Raw genomic sequence first — 19,945 nt, 5'->3', positions numbered from 1 at the left:
ATTTTTGCGTAAAGAGCAAAAAAAGGGCAACTGTAATGATATAACAACGTGCTTCGGTAGTTGTTGTAATAAATAAAACAAAATTTGATAAGACTTTATTATGATTTTATCACACATCGATTGATTTATTGTACATAAATTTCAGAGTACATTATTTACTTTATAAAATCAACTATATATTTGTTTGTTAATGAATAAATCAATTTTTGGCTTTGCGACCTCGCATTTAAAATTATTTTTATTATAATAAAGCCCTGACTGTGTAATGGCTGCTTGTATGACTTAGTAAATTAGTAACGAGCAAGTTAACATATACATAGGTAATAGGTGCTGTGCAAATATAAAAATACTTTTTATGAAACATTCAAAATATCAAAATACTGACTGTTATAAATAATTAAATAAAACTCACATATCAAAGAGGTATTTTTTTTAAATAAAACTTTCAAGCTTTTGACTTTTAACTTCGACTTTTTGTTTTTCTTTATTATTAAACCTTAAAAGACGTCCTTGAAAATTCGGCAAATCCAATACCATTTAAATTAGCAGAAAGTGCCACCTTCTTGACTTTTTAAAATATTGCACTTATTTTCTCTATTCACAGCTCTCATGTGCACGTGTATGTGTGCAAAAATAATTTCAGTTTATTTTAAGAACATATTTATGTGCGAGCACTTAAAGTAGCTTGACTTGTACTTGATGATAAACCCATTTCCTCATCTGAATCATCGGAATCAATAGGACTGACACGTATAGCTTGATACCATTTATTAGTTAAATCGGCCATTTGGGATTTGCACTCGTGCAATTCTTGACTGTTGAAACGGCGCGTAAAAAAAGGTATAAAATATTTACGATCTAAACGACCGAAGCCGTCGATCCGAGTTTGCGCAAATGAAACGTCTTCTTCTTCGGTTAACTCGGATAAATGTTCTGAATCAATGGCTTGACCCCATTCGCGAGTTTTCGATAATGATATCGATTTGGCACGTTTGCGAGAACCGCTGCGTTTTCTAGGTCCTTCAACGACATTTCCCCTAGAAAGACGCGACCGTCTTTTTCCCGGCTTTAAATATTTTAGCAGAGGCATCGTAGATCCACCGAATACTAATGTAGTGAACAACACTATAATCAAAGTAGTGGTAATAATAACGTGGCGTGTCTCGTCACTTGATAAGTCGAGATGCAAAGACAAAGCATAGGAAATGGCTCCTCTTAAGCCAGAAAACCACATAATAAATTGCATTTTGCTTGTGATTTTATGCTCACGAAATTTATTTACCACATAAGCTAAAGGAAAAATGTTACAGGCTCTTCCTATTAGGCAAAGGACAATAGCCCAAATGACAAAGGACAATTCTACTTGATGTTTAAATGAGAAAATCGCCAAACCGAGATAAGCGAACACGCAAGTTTCGGCTATAAAAGCTAGAGTACGCATGGTTTGTTGCATAGTAATCTGTGTAACAGTGGATAAATTAAAATGAGTGTAATGGGACATCACTATACCACAGAATAATATGGCCATTATTCCGCTAAGATGAATGCCCTCAGCCAAAACGTAGGGAGCATAGGTAAACATTAGCATAAAGGCAAACTCCAAAGAAGGATGCTTTCTCAGATCGATATGCTTAAGTAATAAAGCAGAAATTAAAGCAAATATCACCCCAATGCCAGCAGAGGCAAAAAACATTTCGCAGAATGTTTTTAACGCCGAGAATATGGCTTCACCGGTAGTTCCTTGGACATAAGCACGACTGTTCGCCGATTGCGTGATAGTAGTAGTTAAAACAATGGAAATAGCATCATTTAGTATACTCTCACCAAAAACCAACATGTTCAGTACAGGATCAACGTCCAATGCGTGAAATATGGCTACTGTGGCAACGGGATCCACTGCCGAAATAAGAGAACCAAAGGCAAATGATTCCGAAAAATTTAGACTGTAATTATAAAAAAGACAAAATTTAAATTCTTTTCTTGCACATCTTGGGATAGTGATATTTACCGATAAGCTACTTCAGCTAAGCCCAAAAGGTATATTCCGGCCCCTATGACTAAAGCTGATATAGTTGTTCCAAAAATGGCAAACACTAAAATTGAGCCAATATTTTGAAAGAAGTTACCCTTATGAAGATTGTAACCCGATTCAAAAATAATTGGTGGTAGTAGAACCAAAAAGAAGCCGGTAGGCGAAAATACTTCTTCTCGTTTCCAACTGGCATTTTCCCCTGTCATGACTTTAAGGAAGAGACCGATTAAAGCGCCTAGGAATACTACAACAATACTTTCGGGAAGATATTGAAAACCAGTTTGTAACATAAAGTGAATCAGTAGAATGCCCAGCATAATAACGCAAATAACGAAAAACAAGGAGAGGGACGAATTGTGTTCCTGTTCCACTGCATGGTGATCAGGCAAAGGCGGTTCGGTTACTGCTGACGTCGAATTCTGCGTAGAATTAGTAGCAGGAGCCACAGTTGTTGTCGATCCATTGTTTGTCGGATTTTTGGGGTCATCAGTTACTCTTGGTACTATTTTTTCATTATTATTGTTGACTTTTTTATTTATTTTAATATCACTAATGACATGTTCATTGGCTGATTTTGTATTATTGATTGTCCCAACTTCATTCGACGTTAAGTTGGTCCTTTCATTTGTTGTATTCGTTGACAATTCTACAGGTCTTACAGCTACCTCAGATATATTCTTTTGCCCTTGATTTGTTACAATATTTATGGGCAAAGCCGATTGGGCGGAAGGCTCTTGGCCCTCGCCTTTTACGCAAGCACTTAAAACACACACAGCTAACACTATCAAACTTATAAACGTTTTTCTTTCGATATTCATTTTCGTTAAGTAAAACATTTACTCTTCCAATTTCCTAATACTTCGGCTAATTTCCCATTCAACGATTTACAATTTCTCACTCCAAATAATTAATTTTCACATATCAGTCAGCACTAGAAAACTAAATTAACTTTATGAATAATCACAATTAAATTTTATAATGACAAGAAACATATGGTTACAAAAAACAGTTGATTGCTTTTTTTTTGCTTGTATCCCGGTAACCCAGCAAACCAAAGAGTCACATGTTTTAAAACTTGCTATATATGAGCTTATTAAGAAAGACATATGTGATTATTTTCGAAAAAAAAAACAATGCATTGCTATCGTGAGCGCATGCTTGTGTTTATACTTGTTTGATAGGAATGCATTAAAGGAAAAGGAAGAAAGAAAGAAAAATAACCTTCGTTGGTCGTACCTTTGCATGTTCTTTGTGCCGCATGTAATAATGTATGTGTTCACAGATGTAATCAAACTAGGTGTAAGTGTTCATTCATTCACCTAATTTAACAAAATGTATAAATTATTCAGTTAATATTTAATGCCAATGAACTTTTTATGTACACATACATACGACGATATGACGTCTAAAAACACCTCAGCAGTATTTTATTATTAAAAATGAGGCTTATTTTTCATACGTTATTTAGAACTTATTCAGCATAAACCACTGTAACGACAATTGCACTAAGCAGAAATTATTTTCGATAAAGGCGAAATATATTTTCATTACCCCAAATAATATTGATGAAAAAATAGTACTAGTGCTAGAGCAGTGATAGCACTTACTTTTTCAATTTCAATTAACTTTTATTTCAGCATTTGCTCACTTATGTTATCATACACTCTTTTGTCTAAACTATACGCTAATTGATTTTCTTTCTCTTTCTTTCTCTCTACTCTTTACTAAACGGAAAGACAGCAAAGTTAATATTATCTAAAACTATAGATGCTGCCTGATCTTGAATGTCTTACATGATGGCTTTTGAGCAATAATCAATAAACTTATTGAACAAATAAATAGCTTGAGCCGTGCAACTTAAGAGCTTGTCGGAATTGGGCGGCGAATTTGTCTGCTTACTTTGCTGATTACTTGTGATTCATTTGGTTGCACTGAATGAAGTACTCAAAATTTAGAAACAATAACAGAATCATGTTTGACCTTTTTATATCTGCTATAAGATAGAAGTTTTCTCATTCCAAACTTAACACTTGGAACTACAAGTCGCGAATAACACGGAATAAATATACCTTTGTTTAACAAAATTTTTTGTGGTGCCTTAGTCATTTAGTTTAAAGTGATCTATGGTACGGGTACAAACCGTAATTTTTCAGTATTTCACCTTTCTCAACGTAAACGTTATTTAAACATGTATACATTTTCCTTATTGAATTCAAAAAAAAAAGAAATGCAACTTATAAGCAAACGCCAAGCCGGGGTGACATTAAGCCAATCATATATTCATTGTCAATTACTCCCTCTGCTTCGGTCCTTGTGCTAATTTTGAATCCAATTAATTTTACGTAAGTAAATGGTTTCTCTTCATTCTCTACATAAAATTTCTCTCCGAAAGCATTTATGTTTTTCTAAGCAAATACCCATCAAATTTGAATAACATCCTAATATAGATAAGCGATAATTGGTAGAAGAAATTTGCGTCACTTATATCTCTGGTTGTTGCAGTTCAAAAAAACATTGCTAATACACTCAGGAGGTATATACATAAATTAAGATTATTTTCGTTATTCATTTTTATTATTCATTCAAAATAGACAGCATCTCGTGATTTATGTTATCGATAGTGAATTACACATTCGCAATATGTTAAAAATCAGACAAATAAATAAACTTTGGCTTATCTGATTTAAAGATTTTTATTATGCTAGAGGGAGGAAGAGAAAAAACAAAGTTGATATTTAAATAAATAATCTAGCTTTGAGTATGAAACAGTGACTTGCCGTTTCTAAAATCCGTTCACTTTAAATTAAATGAATTTTGGAAATCTTTTTGATACGAAAAAAGAAAATTATTCCACGTATTCACTGCACGAATGTAAGAAAAGCTTACTTAAGTCGCGAATAAACGATGGCTTCTCATGATATGAAAATTTTGTTTTGTTGTCGTCAATGTTAAAAATGTGAGAAGGTCAAAATTTTGAAAGGAAAACTAACAGATAACTATTTGAATTTTTTTTTTCAAAAGAATAATCTCACAAATAATCGAAAGAATAGTTTACTTAATAAAATATAATAACTACGCGCGGCCATCCCATCAATTTTCATGATAATGATTTTAGGGAAATATGCAATCTTTCGAAATGAGGTTTAGCTATCAGTTGTATTAGTCTGCTGTTGTATGTCCATTCAAACTTGAAGGAATTAATTAAGATGGCTGCGAAAGCCATCAATTGATGGAGTCAGTTGATTACATGCGCATGTGCGAATTCGCACTTTAGAAAGTTTCTGGGGAATGTTGTTTGTAAAAATAACGATAAAGTGCCAAATTTATCGATTGTACGCCCTGTTCAGAGAGCAATCGGATATAATAATTAAAGTAGACATAATCAGTTGGGAAAGAATGGTTTCAAAGCATTTATTTGAAATTGTTTCCAATAACTATTTTATAAAAATTATCTGTTAAAATTGTGTTATCACCAAGTAACAGTATCTCCTACTGGCATCAAAGCAGCATTTCTTAAAAGCCTACAAGTCGCAGGTACAGAATACATATGCATACATATTGAAAAATTATTCAAATCATCTCATTTACAAAATGCTGATAACATCCCATGAATTCGAACGTGATATTTCCGTAATAGAGTGGAAATATTATAAATGTAGCCGAAATCTATAATCATTCAACAGTCTTAACAAAATTGTTGCTCTGTAAAGTAAGTGAAATTTTGAAATTTCTTTATAGAGAGACGGGGGAAAATAAAAATATATTATTCTGAAGGAAAAATCTAATACGAAATATTTTAATAGTGGAAGTTGTGCTATGATAATGACATGAAAGTTCAATGTGAGAGCGCTTAGTCGATCAAAATCCTTATCATTCTAAGAAATGATCTTAACATTGATTTTTAATTATTAAGTCACATTTTTTTCTTGTATTAGTGAAAGTGTCAATAACTTTAGGTAATATAAAATCATGTGATCTTAACTAATTAAAAAATTACATTGGCTTTAGATAAGACTTTTAAAGTAAACCTTAGATTTGTAAATGAAATTTATATATAAAATGGCATAAATGAAGAAGACGCTTGAAAATAGCTACACTATTTAATAATTACGCCAACTACAACTATGGCCATAGTAACTTCGCTTGTAGATAAATTTATAGATGGATATTTCAAGGCGAACAGCAGGTATATATCCATGAATCCAGATGGTCATTAAGAGCACTTGACGTATTTTAGATTCTGCTTGGCTATGTCGTTTTTCTAAACAAGCCTGTTACCGGAAATTGATTTCGATTCTCTTGGCGATTGTGCGGCAACTTCGAATACGTTTATCTAGGTTGAAAAACGTTGCTAAGAAGAACGTTGCTCCCGCAGAATTTCAATTGAAAAACGAAGTCACACGATAGTTTTACACGTATACCTTTCATCTTGCTTATGAAGGATATGTTTAGGGGACATTGAAAAAAGAATGTACAAAGAAAGAAAAGTAGTTTTTGTTTTTTCTCTTACGATCACTTGCCGCGCCAAAACATGGTTTTTTTAATATTTATTACCCTTTGATAAATATTGAACTAAAAACTATTATTTCGGCAACCCTGTCACTTGCTATTGTGCAATTTAAAAGGAATTAAAGAAGAAACAGCTGATTTTGTTAAAAACACGCAACATTGTGGTTAAAAGAAAAATTGTAAAAACACATGGGAAAAGGTTCCAGCAGAATTAAAGCAGGCAGCGATCCCTCAGATATTAGCGGAAGGTAAAAGAAAGGAAATACTAGTACAAATAAAAGATAGTACAAATATTTCAAAACTAGTCCTCCAAAAGGTAGAAGTGAATTAAAAAATTAATAAAGTAGAATAACTACAAGATACAATCAAGAAAGCGAAAATATTTTGAAAATAAAATCTAGAAAGTGCAATAAAAGCAAATGAACGGAGACGGCGCGCTAAGCCACGGTGGTGTATAAATTCACAACATTGTAAAATACTTGCGCTCTTTTTCTACTCAAACCTCTAACAGTGAGGACCGTCCGTATTAGCAGTCGTTTCGTGGTCTGTCGTTGTCTATAATTTGTACACATAAATGAAAACTAGTGGAATTACTTAGAATAATAGAAATATTTATAAAATTGCTTAAAAATTGTGCTAAAACAACAAAAATTATATATATATCAGTTTGTCCGTAATTACTGTGAGGTTTTATTGTGATATTAGCGAGAAGATATCATAGTTTTAGTCTTGGAGAAGATCCTTATTGCATATGCAAAAAGCAACGAAAAAAGTGGAAGTGTAATTTAAAAATCTGTGCAGACAAAAGTTACATAAAAATTTTTTTTGAAATTCGTCTGGGGAAAAAGTGCAAAAAGAGTTAATTAATTGAAAAGAACAAGAAGGAAAGAAACAACTTCCGCTTATATTATTTAATTAGTCATGAGAAAAACTAATACTTATTTCAGTTAAATGTTTTGCTTATGTAAAATAGTAAATTAAAAGAATTAAAAATCTTTAAAAAAAAAATTTCAACAGCTCTGCGAATACACTAGAAACCAACACAGCCAACACTACCGCTACTGCAGCTACACCAGCTACGAAAACATCAATAACAACTAGAAGTGGTACAGTATCTGAATTAAACGAATTCAGAGTAAAATCAAAACGATATTCATCTAAGAAAAATTGTTGCGAGTGTAATAAGAAAAGCTGCGAAGAAATGCCACAAACTTTAACAAATGGACACGCGAATGGCTGCAACGACAGCACTAACTCCTTTGACATGGAGGATGGTCAAACATTTCTATTTACGTCTGAATCCGTAGGTGAAGGACACCCGGGTAAGTATTCATTTAAAAAATATTTTTTAAGCCATTCATATATATTTAATTACAAACAATTTCTGTATAATTGCATCATAACATCCATTAAAGTCTTAATCTAACACGTTTTTCTAATATTGGATCGATATAATAAAAATGTAATAATTTCAACTTTTAATTTTGTAATTAACCCTACACAGATCAGAAATGTGTAAATATCTAAAAAAAAGTGTATGCGTGAAGATTGTATATTTATTTTTTCATATCTAGGGGTCTTGTCTCGCTATGTTTTTGTTTCTTTTTTTTTTTTTTTTAGAATTTTATTTCAATTCCGTCTACAAAATGGCGTCTTCTCACGTTCGTTGCGCTTTGGTTACATTTTGTGTATAGTTTTTTTCGTGTATATATTTTACGTAGCTTACAGGTGCGTTTGTTTGTGCATAGGTAGCAGCAATATTGGTTAATTGGATCCGGTTATAAATTTGTTTATATTTCGGTGTCTTCTTGTTTTTATATTTTGCTTCTTCTGCTCATGCGGTTCTTTAGGCAATGTGGGCACGCGTGGTTTTAGTTAATCACTCTCTCCTTTCCATGGCTTCGCTTTTCGCCAAAGAAAAAAAAACCTTCTTGAACAGTGTCTTTTTATTTTTTTAATTCTTTCTTTTATTGTTTGTATTCGATAACAATTTCTTATTTTCTTCCGAGAATGCTTGCATTACGAGCAACCAACCATAAATATTTATATATTTTGATCTGAATTTCTTTGTGCAAAAGATTAGAGCGACCAGGCGTTCTTATATTACGCACGCGTTTTTGTGTGATAGGTTTATGTTATTAAATTATGAATAATAAGAAAATTTTTGTATAATATAGATTGGAGAGATTGTTGTTTTGTGAATCATATTTACAATAATAATTTTGATAATGATTTTGTTGGGAGTGAAATATTACAATATTCCAATTATTTGAATGGAATTCCCGAGTTGAGTGAATCACACTAACTCTTTATACTGAAATGATTAGAGATTGTTATTTAAAAGGACAAAACCTACGGAGTATTTTTCGTTGGCTGCTTCTTTTTGAATTGCGTATTGCATTTATTCCATTTTTGAGAAGTTCTTTTAAAAAGAATCACTTTTCAATGAAGAGGTCAATGTGATTTTCAACTGCGTACAATTAGAGGACAGACATTTTATAAATTTTCTTTTCTAAAGAATTCAATCGATGCAACCCGCTGCCACTTTCTACAATGGAAATAATTTTTCATTCGTCAAAGCGCATTTTTCTTAATGCTTGCAAAGTAGATCTCCATTATAGAAATGTAGCAGTTTTGTATATGAGCAGGCCATTAGGTTGATTGATTAAATTCCTAGAGAAGAGAAAAATTTAATAATTCTATCATAGTGTTCTCTGATTTATAAACGCAGATGGAATAACCTACATGTTCTTTGCATTGTTTGGATATATTCTCAAGTATTGAAAGCATACATTCATACACGGTATAAGAACCGAATAACTAATAGAAGCGGTCGATGTAATTAAACTTTCTCACATAGGCAATCTGCCTTTATTTCCTATTAAAAATACACTTCAATCCTCTCATACCATTTACGAATTAATGGAGTAGTTTAAATTGCTTCCCATATACCACACACAAATTTCCTATTTGTATTTGTGTAATATCCACAGTAAACAAACGTTAAGATTTATATAAATTTTAAAGCATTTGTTGTTGTCACATGTTTCTTAGTCATAACTAATTTTTATAGAATATTTTTCATATTAATTATCAAAACAAATGACAAGCTTGTCTGGTTCAAACGAAATAAATCGAAATATATTGATTAAATTGCGTCTTAACTTAAATGATTTTAATTGCTTTCAAATCAAGAATGAAAGTAACGTAAATAAAAACAAGTGTTCATGCGTAGAATAACAGAATCACGAGCTATCAGCAACATTGCATATAATATTTTTCGATTAGACTTTTAACTACAATAGTTTTATAATTAACAGCTGGCCACCTTTAATCTTTAAACTGTCTGTAACGTGTACGCCATGTGCTCTTGTGGTTTTGAGAGAAAATTAACTTAAATTTCTCATTATTTCTTGTTTATTTCTACGGCAAGGGAGTACTAAGAGAAAGAGAGCACATTTTTATACTCATTAAGATATTCGGTGGTATACCTTTCGAAAATTTCGTAGTTGTTGTCTACATGTTTTTTTTTTTTGTGATTGAAATGCATTTTAAAAATGATGAGATAAAAGTTGGAGTCAAAACAAAAACCGAAAAGAGCGTTTTTTTTTTTTATGACGCAGTCTTGCTTATCAATTCAACATTTGCAAAGATCGTTCTATAGGATGTTGCTTTCAACAAAACAAATTTCAAATAAAAAAACTTACATTTTCAATAGCTAACATTGATTCTACAAGTCATTCTTGTTGATGAAATTCAGCTCACTTACAATATGTGATTATTAAGTTCGACCTTTCCATTGGCGTACGATATCTACACAATAAAAACAGATCGTTTTGATTTTTTGTCTCTTTTGGTTTTAACCACGTGTTTCTTCATTTTTTCACAATTGATGGCTTTCGTTTCTTCCTTTCTTCTATTAATGATTTTATTATTCCGTTCATTTTGTTTTCTTGCATTAGCTCGTTTACATTATTCATAAGCGACTCGATAATACGTCTGATTATACGCACGCACACGCTTGTAGGTTGCTAAATTTAGGTGAATGTAAAAATTTTCGAATAACTTTTCTGAAATAATACGCTTTGACGTTCATTTACAAAACCTTTTCTACTTAGCTTTGCTTTTCGCTCGTTGCTTTTCTTCACAAAGTAAACAGCGGAAATGAAAAGTTTAAAAATATATTAAACGTTACAAATAACACTGTACAGGCGCTATCAGAAATTCCCAAATGCGTCAATTTATTAGAGACTCGTAATTTTTTTCAAAGTCTCTGAGTGCAAAGTTCTTATACTCTACACCACTTGTGGTGCATTAAGGTCGTGTAGATGTATATTATACCCCACGAGAACTTTGATTATCGATTCAGAATCACTTTCGCACTCATTTGGCTGTCCGTCACACAAAATTGAAATATTTTTATGATTGATTTTGGCCCAAAGATGAATGCAACTGAAAATGGTTCAGATGGGAAATCTTTGTAAAGACATTGACATTAAAGATTGAGTGAGCGCACACACCAACAAGCTTGCGAAAACTTCCTTTCTCTCTTTTCAATTTTTTTTGATCACCATTGTGTTGCCCTTTCCCCTCTCTATTGTTCGTTGACGAATGATTATAGCAAAAATAAAGTTATTATACGGTGATTTTGTGCAAAGTTTGCCTCATTAAACTGGAATTCATCACTTTCTCACATTCTATAGGCATTGCTCTTTCTGATAAGGGCTACTTCCAACCAATGTTGTCTGTCTGGGTATCTTTTTCGTTTCTTTTTCATGATTAGCCTCTAAAACTCATTTGTCATTGCGATACGAAATTCACATAGTTCCCGAAAGCAGGACAGAAGCAACGATTATTTGTAACTCCTGTTGGAACTAAGTTTGTACAGGTGAATTGTGATTTTTAGCATTGTATATGTATTGCTTACAATTCTTAGGAGATCTATTTACATATTATTTACAACGTCTTAATTATCTTTCTAGTCTTGTCGTGACTTAGATAAAGCGCCATGAATGTATATTATATTTGACATTCCCTTTCTTAAAAATTGGGTTCCTAGAAAATCGATTAATTTTCATGAAAACTCAAATTGTGAAATGCGACACTTCCGTAGCAAGATCTTACATTGTGCACACTATAAAAATATACACAAGATTGTGTATATATATTTAAAATGTTGTGTGCAGCATCGCCGTTTCCAGTTTATTTCAAATGAATTTCAGATTTAACAGTTCAACGGTTGAAATAGGGCCGACGGGTTTTAATACTTATTTTAGAATTTCTCTGGGCTGAGCATGCCAGCCTTTAAGGTCGAGCAAGTAATAATGTACATAGACAAAGTTTCAAGAGTTTGGAAAGTCGGTTAGCAGAGAGACAGATGAAACGGTAGAGAGAAATGATTATAGACCGATCCACATCATTCAGGTGCATGTTCCTGATTATTAGATTCTAATGTACTGCCTATTCTCTAATGTATAAACGTATGTATTTTAACGGATCACCCAATATGCACGCAATGTTCAGAGTTAATATCTGAAATATGTGAAGAGAATAAGCGAACTCTCGGTTGACCCACTGACACTATTAAGAGAATGTCGTTGTACTGAAATATGATGAGTATCCAAAATGTCGCCCTAAATCTTGTTCTTATTAGCATAAGTTCGTCAAAGAACTTTATTTATTTATTGATATAAAAAACCTTGCAATAGATGTTAACATTCTCAACAAGTAATTATTTTTATTTCTGTTTTGTTATTGCGAGAAATATAAAACCTTTTTAATTTTTTTGTTCATAAAATGTTGTGTTTTGTCTGGTTGTGTCTCGAACGCTTTCCGATTAGCATTAAAAATTAATGCATAATCGCGTATTTTCTTTATTTATATCGTCATCAGACGACTGGCATTGAATTTCGATAATTGAATCTTCTACATCTGCTTTCAATATGTTTGTGCGAAAATCTCTTTCTTTCTCATTCATTCATTCGCATATATACCTACATACATATTCTATATTTGCGCTTAGTTCTAATTTTGTCTGATTTCTTTGTATTTCTTTGCAGATAAAATGTGCGATCAAATTAGTGATGCTATCTTGGACGCACACTTAAAGCAGGATCCTGATGCTAAAGTTGCATGTGGTAATTAAAAGCATTAATTAAAATGTTTATTTTTGAACTAATAATTTACAATTAAAAAAATAATTAAGTAAGTTAAGTACTCCGATCTCCGATTTTCAGCTTTCATATAAATTTTCGATCAATTACCTGCTCTTCCTTATATCCTATACTAATAAAATTGGGAGATCTGTTTCCGCAATCCTTAGTTAACAAGGAATCTGAGTAATCCTTAAAGCTTTTAAAAAAAGTTAATATCAAGTCCATAATTAATAACTCCATCAGCTTCGATTAGAGCAAGATTTTGAATCAATTTCACTGTGGATGTCAATTCGTCCATCATTATTGTCGATATGTTTAGCCTGCATAAGTGGTTTAAGTTATGGTGGGAAAAAAACTCTTTTTTCTTTTTTTTTTTTTTTGATTGTTTATTGTTATTGAAATGTAAGCGCGGCACTCTTTAAACTAAATAAATAAAGTAAAAGTATCATTTTCATTTTTTATTTGTTTACTTTTAGAAACTGTTGCTAAAACGGGCATGATTTTATTATGTGGCGAGATAACATCAAAGGCTGTCATCGACTATCAAAAAGTCGTGCGTGAAACGGTAAAACATATTGGCTACGATGATTCATCAAAGGGTAAGTTTCCATTTTTCGGCTTAGAATTTCCAAAAAAAAAAAAAAAAAAAAAAAACCGATGTAATAGAAAGCAAAATGGGTGGGATTTGTTTTATGAAAGTTACTACATAAAAATTATTTCTCAAAATAAAAGGATTCGATTGGAGAACCTTGAATTTACTTGTCGCCATTGAACAGCAGTCGCATGATATTGCCCATGGTGTACATATTAATCGTCACGACGACGAGCTCGGCGCTGGTGATCAGGTGAATAATGATTTTAATACTTACCAAAGAAAAGTATTGTCAACGTCGTTCTTCTGTTAACGCGTTTATGCCTCTTTATCACAATCCATGATTGGTCTTCATTTTTTTTCTTTTTTTTTTTTCTTCAAATAACAAACTAACCACTGATTTTTTTACTTTTGGCATTATTAATACATAAACATAAAATTTTTCAACAGTTTTATTAGCATTCTTGTCAAAGGAAATAATTTTTATTCGAATTCAATCTTTTGATACTCGCTTCATATATATTACTGTCGAGTGAGTGATAAAATAAAGAAAAAAAGATTGTTTCTGCCTTTGGTTATTTACCAGCACAAATCGTTTTCTTTTCATTTATTTATTTATTTATTTTCATTTTTTTTTAGTTATTAACTTTCTAAAGATTTTTCATACATATGCGAGTGAAATTTCATGCAAGATTTTTGAAGACGCATTTATGTGTGTGTGTGTGTGTGTGTGTGTGTGTGCTTAGTAGGAAAGCGAAAACTCAGAATTGAAAATTTATTAGAATAAAGACGGCCACAGTTTTTTAAGCACTTCAAATATTACATTGCCTGCGATTCTTCCTCGATAGTACTTCTTACGGTATTAAAAAATTTATTTGTTGTTATGTAAGTTCTGCTTAAGTTGTAGTTCCGTTCATAGCTCGTAAAGAAATTATCGACCATGACACTACAATTGTTGTTCTGAAATGTTCTGAAAAAATTGTTCCTCACAACACGTCCTTTGTATCGAAGATACGAGATTTCTTTCTAATAATAATAATAAATATCTTGAAATCATGACTAACGGCAAATTTACAAATATTGCTTTTTTTTTTTTTTAGTTTTGATTGTTAATATAAAGTATCGTTATTATTAAAATTCATTTAGCCGGAGAAATAAACTCCAAGACTAAGTCTTAGAGGCTATCGGATTTATTGAAAATTCTACCGCACTTGAGATTTGTACCCACAATCATGGTATTGTTAGTTGAGATCTTTTGCTTACTCGGCCTCTGTGGCGGAAATTAAGTAAAGTAAAAAATATTTTGGAAATGAAATATGAAATAAGTGGAAAATTGTCGCAAAAAACGGTCATCGTCTATGGATTAGGTTTAAGAAGTTACTATAAACAAATTGATCAGCGGAAGATGTGGGAAATTGATGTGCCACGAATTTGTAGTTTTCGTAATTCAAAAAACAACTACGTTTAACACTATCTCTTACCCTGGATTGTTGAATGAAAAATTCCTTGAAATTCATTGATAGAATTTATATCGTAACATTTTTTTTTTTTTTTTTTTTATTGAACTATTCACAATTCACAATACGAGGATAAGCAAAACAAAAAAATAATTATAGTTTATTCCGATTCATGTAAGATAATACGTACCATGTGGTCTTTGAGCATTAGAAATGTCGGGAAATGGTAGTGTTTGTTTGCCGAGATTAAGTTGCCTCTTTTATTAATGTCTGAAAAATCAATTTATCAATAGTTTGAATCAATAACTTTTGCATAAACAAAACAATTCGTTTATTATATTACGTTTATGAGGATTTGTTGAATTTGTATGTGGTAGTACTAGGTTTAATGTCAGATTTATATATAAATAAAACGCTTCTACGTTTCGCTTCGTCTTCTTTTTCGTTTATGTCTAATAGTTTTGCAAAATGTTTACTTCAACGAATCTCTGGAACGTATATCGTAGGAGGAACCGATTCGAACTAATATCGCTTGACTGTCAATGACATTGTCAACTTCCAGTTGCAATTTTTCTTACTAATTAGAGAAACTACTCGTACAATTCCAAGAAAAGTTTTCTTGGCTCTTGGATGTTTACGCTTATACATATTTATTAAATTATATTCGGTGGCGACCGAATCCATTATACTCATCAACTTTATATGTCATATACCGTCGTCACGTCCGCGATATTTGATATAGAATTAACACACTTAACTTGTCATACTCCACTTTAAAAATCCCTTTATTTCATACTCGACTCATTATAACGCAAAGGAGAAACAAATCTTCCACGTTGTGGCTACCACTGTATTTATTTTAGAATTAACACATTTTTCGACTGATAATATATCTTTATTTGAGGAATGTACAGAATAATTTTCAATATTCGGTCATCTTTACCTTATGAGTGATAAGCTGAAAACATTAAAAAAATGAAATAAATAAAAATTTGATCGCTTATAATTTTGTGTAGATGTGAGTGATATTTTCCATTCTTAACCAATCCGCTTCCGGGTGTTTCGCTCGGATTTGAAGCCTTTAGTTTCATTTTTGTGAGCAGGAAAACGTTTGTTTCAGACCGCATGCGGACAGACGAACGTGCTTAAATCGGTTCATATATACTTTATGGGGCTCTGAAGCCGAAGCTTTGACAAAAGCCGCTGAGTTTAAAAATTATAACTTAACCAAATGACTTTTATAAAAAGCTATGAATGAAAAGCAAGAAAAAACAAATGTATATATAAAAAATAAATGAATACGAAAGAAAGGAGAACGCGCATCTATTACAATAGCGCACTCTCAGCCAATATGAATCCTAGCTAGGAATCTAGCGCCAACCCAAACATTGTAAACCTACAAAAAGCATCGTAACCGATAAATAGCATACATACTCAGCTTCCTTTTTTTTTTTTTTTTGCATATCATATAAAGCATTAAAGATTAGAAATTTAAATACGACATCGGCAAGACATGCTAAGTGGAGCTGATATTTGATAGTAAATAAAATCTCATGTATGAAGGTTAATATTTTTTTTTTTTTTTTTATAAAAATCATTCATAAGTCGTCATAAATTAAATCTTAAACACTTAATTTTATTTAAATTTGTCCTCAAAAAAAAAAAAAAAAAAAAAAAAAAAAAAAAAAAAAAAAAAAAATTAAAAAAAGTGGGAAGAATTTCACTCTTTCGAATTTATTCGTTTTTCTAGCTTATCCCATTATCGATGATATTCTCATAAAAAAAAATTCAATAATTTATTTATGAAAAAAGTAAACTTGTGACACGTTTTCCATAAAATCGTTGGCGGCGATGTTTAAAACCACATTTTCACTATCTATTTTGGGTATTATTCTCAACACTACACCGCATATAGTACTTACTTATTCAACTTATTCTATTGAGGGGTCGATATGTAACTATTGTGTTTCGTCAATATAGAAATGTGAATATTAGATTGTATTGTTATAAAAAGAAAAAAAAAAAAAGGTTTTTTCAAGTATTTTCACTTTTCATAAGAATTATAACAAATTTTTATCCATATTTTTTCTCTTTCTTTCTTTCCATAATTTGTAAATGTTTGTGTGTGCGTCTAAATAATGTGTGTCCACCTAATGTGTAATAACGCCTTAAAAATATATAAAATCAAAATTTAAAAAAAAAAAAAAACATAAATCTATCGACCATAAAAAGGTTTCGATTATAAGACATGCACTGTTTTATTAGCATTGGACCAACAATCGCCGGAAATTGCTGCAGGAGTGCATATTAATCGTACTGAAGACGAGATCGGTGCCGGAGATCAGGTGTGCAAAATTCAATTATATGTTAATATATTTAACAGTCTCTTCTTTTTGTAAAAAGCTGTAATTTTGTAGAATTTTTCAATAATACTTTTTTATCAGAGATTGGATTGCTTTAAGCACTCTCATTAAATTGGAGATGATTGTTTTTGTGTTTTTAAAATTCTGGCTTTTAGCGATTTGGTCCAATAGTTTTCTAGTTCTTTTACTTACATATTATTATTATTTGAAAAATATTACTTTTCTTTCTGTCTTCTTTTCTTTTTTTTTTTTTTTTTTTTTCATTCGCATCTCATATTTCACAATTCATAATCTTTGATTCTCATGCCTGCGCTAAGCTTTTTTCATTTGTTTTTGGTCTCTTGTTATTAATTTGTTGTGTATTTTATTTTATTTATAACCTTTGATAAACAGATTTATTAACACTTGTTTTAAAGTTTTCTTCATTCATTATATATATTCTTTATCATTTATTGTTACTATATATATATATATATATAGGGTATTATGTTCGGCTATGCAACCGATGAAACAGAAGAATGCATGCCGTTGACTGTCGTCTTGGCGCACAAACTAAATGAGAAAATAGCAGAATTACGCCGTTCCGGCGACTTACGATGGGCGCGTCCTGACTCGAAAACACAGGTAAGACAAAACCTGTATTGATCTGTTCTTTAGGCCCCTTTTGTACTCTTTTGGCTGCCTTTACCTACGGGCGTGAGAAGCCTCCGAAGTCATTTTCCAGCTTTGGCCTGATCACGGAAATGGTCCGTTGCGGGGGTATAGTTGATTTATACCGCTGGAATAGTTTACTTTCTTACTTGGTGGGGAACTTTATTGCGACCATGCGTTTTGCTGCAAAGAAAAGCAGAAGTTTCAGATGACCCTCTTTCTTCCTACCGGAACAGGGGATACGAGTATATACCTTGTAGACAATTTCGTTTAATACAGTTACCCATATAGCGGCATTTCAAAATGATGTGTTAAATGGGAAATGGTCGATCATGTGTTTCAATTCGAAGCGTCCATCCTTAGGTCAAAAAGTGTCTGGGTATCACGTTTCATCAAAATATTTAAAAAATTTGTGACCTGCTGGTTGAACACAGGAGACAAGATGGACCGACGGATCGACTCCGAAAGTGATTCGGGAGCGATCGTTGTAATAAAAGTTGGAACCGTCTCAAATCACTCTGGGTGTTGCAGTATATCCATGAGTCGAAAGCGTTGTAGGGTATAAAAATGTATTGAGAAAAATTTTCTTACACATACATTGTATTATAGAAAAATCCGACTCCAACCTTATCAAATGTTTTTTCAAATGGTAATATTAATGTTTATTTTGTTTCAGGTTACCTGCGAGTATTTATTCAATCAGGGTTCGGCTGTTCCCAAACGTGTACACACCATTGTTGTTTCTATGCAACATTCTGACGACATCACGCTAGACGAACTGCGTAACGAGGTTAGGGAAAAGGTTGTCATTCCTGTAATTCCCGCCAAATACTTTGATTCTAACACTATTGTGCATATTAACCCGTGCGGTTTGTTTGTCATTGGTGGTCCTATGGGTGATGCCGGTCTAACTGGACGTAAGATCATCGTTCGGCAGCTTACGCGGCTCGTTGGGTGGCAAAATCGTTGGTTAAAGCCGGTCTCTGCAAACGTTGCTTAGTTCAAGTGTCATATGCTATCGGTTTAGCTGAACCGCTATCGATTACCGTTTTTGATTATGGGACCTCGCATAAGTCTCAAAAGGAATTGTTGGATATTATTAGAAAGAACTTCGATTTGAGACCCGGCAAGATTGTCAAGTAAGAAATTCGATATTATAAAAAATTCTTTATTTAATGTCTTTATTTTCTAGGGATCTCCAATTGAAGCGTCCCATTTACCAGCGCACAAGTACTTATGGCCATTTCGGACGTGACTGTTTTTCATGGGAGCAGGCTAAACCTCTGAAGATCAATTGACTAGACGCTGACACGCAACAGCTGCCTCAGCCGCCGTGTGCTAAAAAGTGTAAAACCGCGTAATTTTTAATCGTTAGTTTTTATTATTATTTTTTTTTTTTTAATTTTTAGTTTTTCATTAAGATTTGTTTTATAAAAATGTTTTAATTCAAAATCCTTGTCCCTTCGTTTTTTAATTTAAATATCTAAATTAATTAAGTTCAAAAACTCAACCGTCATAAGAAATCGCAAACGAAATTTTACATATATATAAAAAAATAACACTGCTTAACATAGATGTTTTAAATTAAAAATTTACAACAAATTGAACATTTTAACAAACAGTTTTGTTACATGCTTGTTTTTAAACTTTTTATTAATTCCTTTTTTTTTCTTTTTCTTAATACTTTTTCCATGTATTTTGCATGAAGAAATCTATGTCATCCCTGTGTCTCAACTCTCTACCTACCTACTTATCTATTTTAATATATCCTTATAAGTCCTGACTATAAATGTTTAAAAAATTGGTGAAGACAAGTCCTAAATAAGTCGATTGTGCTATTAATGTAATATTAATTTTTCTCCTACAGAAATTTTAAGGATAAATAGAAAATAATAGTAAAAACAAAAGAAACCAATAATAATTATTGTGCGTATTTAGTCTTTCCTCTTAAGTAATTACTATAAATGAATCAAATCATCCAAATCAAGAATGAGAAAAATGAAGAAACAAAAACAATACAAAAGAAATATAATTAAATTAAATAAATCAGATACATTAAGCAAACCGTAATTAAAGTTGTACGCGTTTCCAAAGGGCGCCAAAATATTTAATAATATATTAAAATAAAAGTAAAGACAATTATGCGATCAAGACCATAAACACTTTAAACTAAACACATAGACAGA

At 31.8% G+C, this 19,945-nt stretch overlaps 2 protein-coding genes across 2 annotated transcripts; one reads left to right on the top strand and one right to left on the bottom strand.

Annotated features, from left to right (window-relative positions):
* Positions 1–408: 408 nt before the first annotated feature.
* On the bottom strand, positions 409–3,269 carry LOC119635491 (sodium/hydrogen exchanger 8). Its single transcript, XM_038030314.1, has 2 exons — positions 2,009–3,269; positions 409–1,943 (listed from the first exon to the last, which is right to left on the bottom strand). Exons 1-2 carry the CDS (start codon positions 2,866–2,868, stop codon positions 662–664), a joined length of 2,142 nt encoding a protein of 713 aa, XP_037886242.1. The 5' UTR covers positions 2,869–3,269; the 3' UTR covers positions 409–661.
* A 4,282-nt stretch (positions 3,270–7,551) lies between these two features.
* On the top strand, positions 7,552–19,384 carry LOC119635258 (S-adenosylmethionine synthase). The gene is given in 8 exon segments (XM_038029951.1): positions 7,552–7,863; positions 12,601–12,678; positions 13,173–13,295; positions 13,429–13,541; positions 17,589–17,732; positions 18,436–18,682; positions 18,685–18,898; positions 18,952–19,384. Coding segments are annotated over 8 exon segments (1,146 nt in total). The 5' UTR covers positions 7,552–7,742; the 3' UTR covers positions 19,058–19,384.
* Positions 19,385–19,945: the final 561 nt, after the last annotated feature.

Source organism: Glossina fuscipes, unplaced genomic scaffold (assembly GCF_014805625.2).
Source record: "Glossina fuscipes isolate IAEA_lab_2018 unplaced genomic scaffold, Yale_Gfus_2 26, whole genome shotgun sequence".
In the NCBI taxonomy this organism is placed as follows: Eukaryota; Metazoa; Arthropoda; class Insecta; order Diptera; family Glossinidae; genus Glossina; species Glossina fuscipes.
This window is presented reverse-complemented; position numbering and strand designations above follow the sequence as displayed.

Excerpts from the sequence above, each read along its gene's own strand:
- LOC119635491 (XM_038030314.1), bottom strand. The coding sequence starts at position 2,868 with ATGTTTTACTTAACGAAAATGAATATCGAAAGAAAAACGTTTATAAGT. Across the intron at positions 1,944-2,008 it reads TTAGCTGAAGTAGCTTATCG|TCTAAATTTTTCGGAATCAT; the intron begins GTAAATATCACT and ends TTATAATTACAG.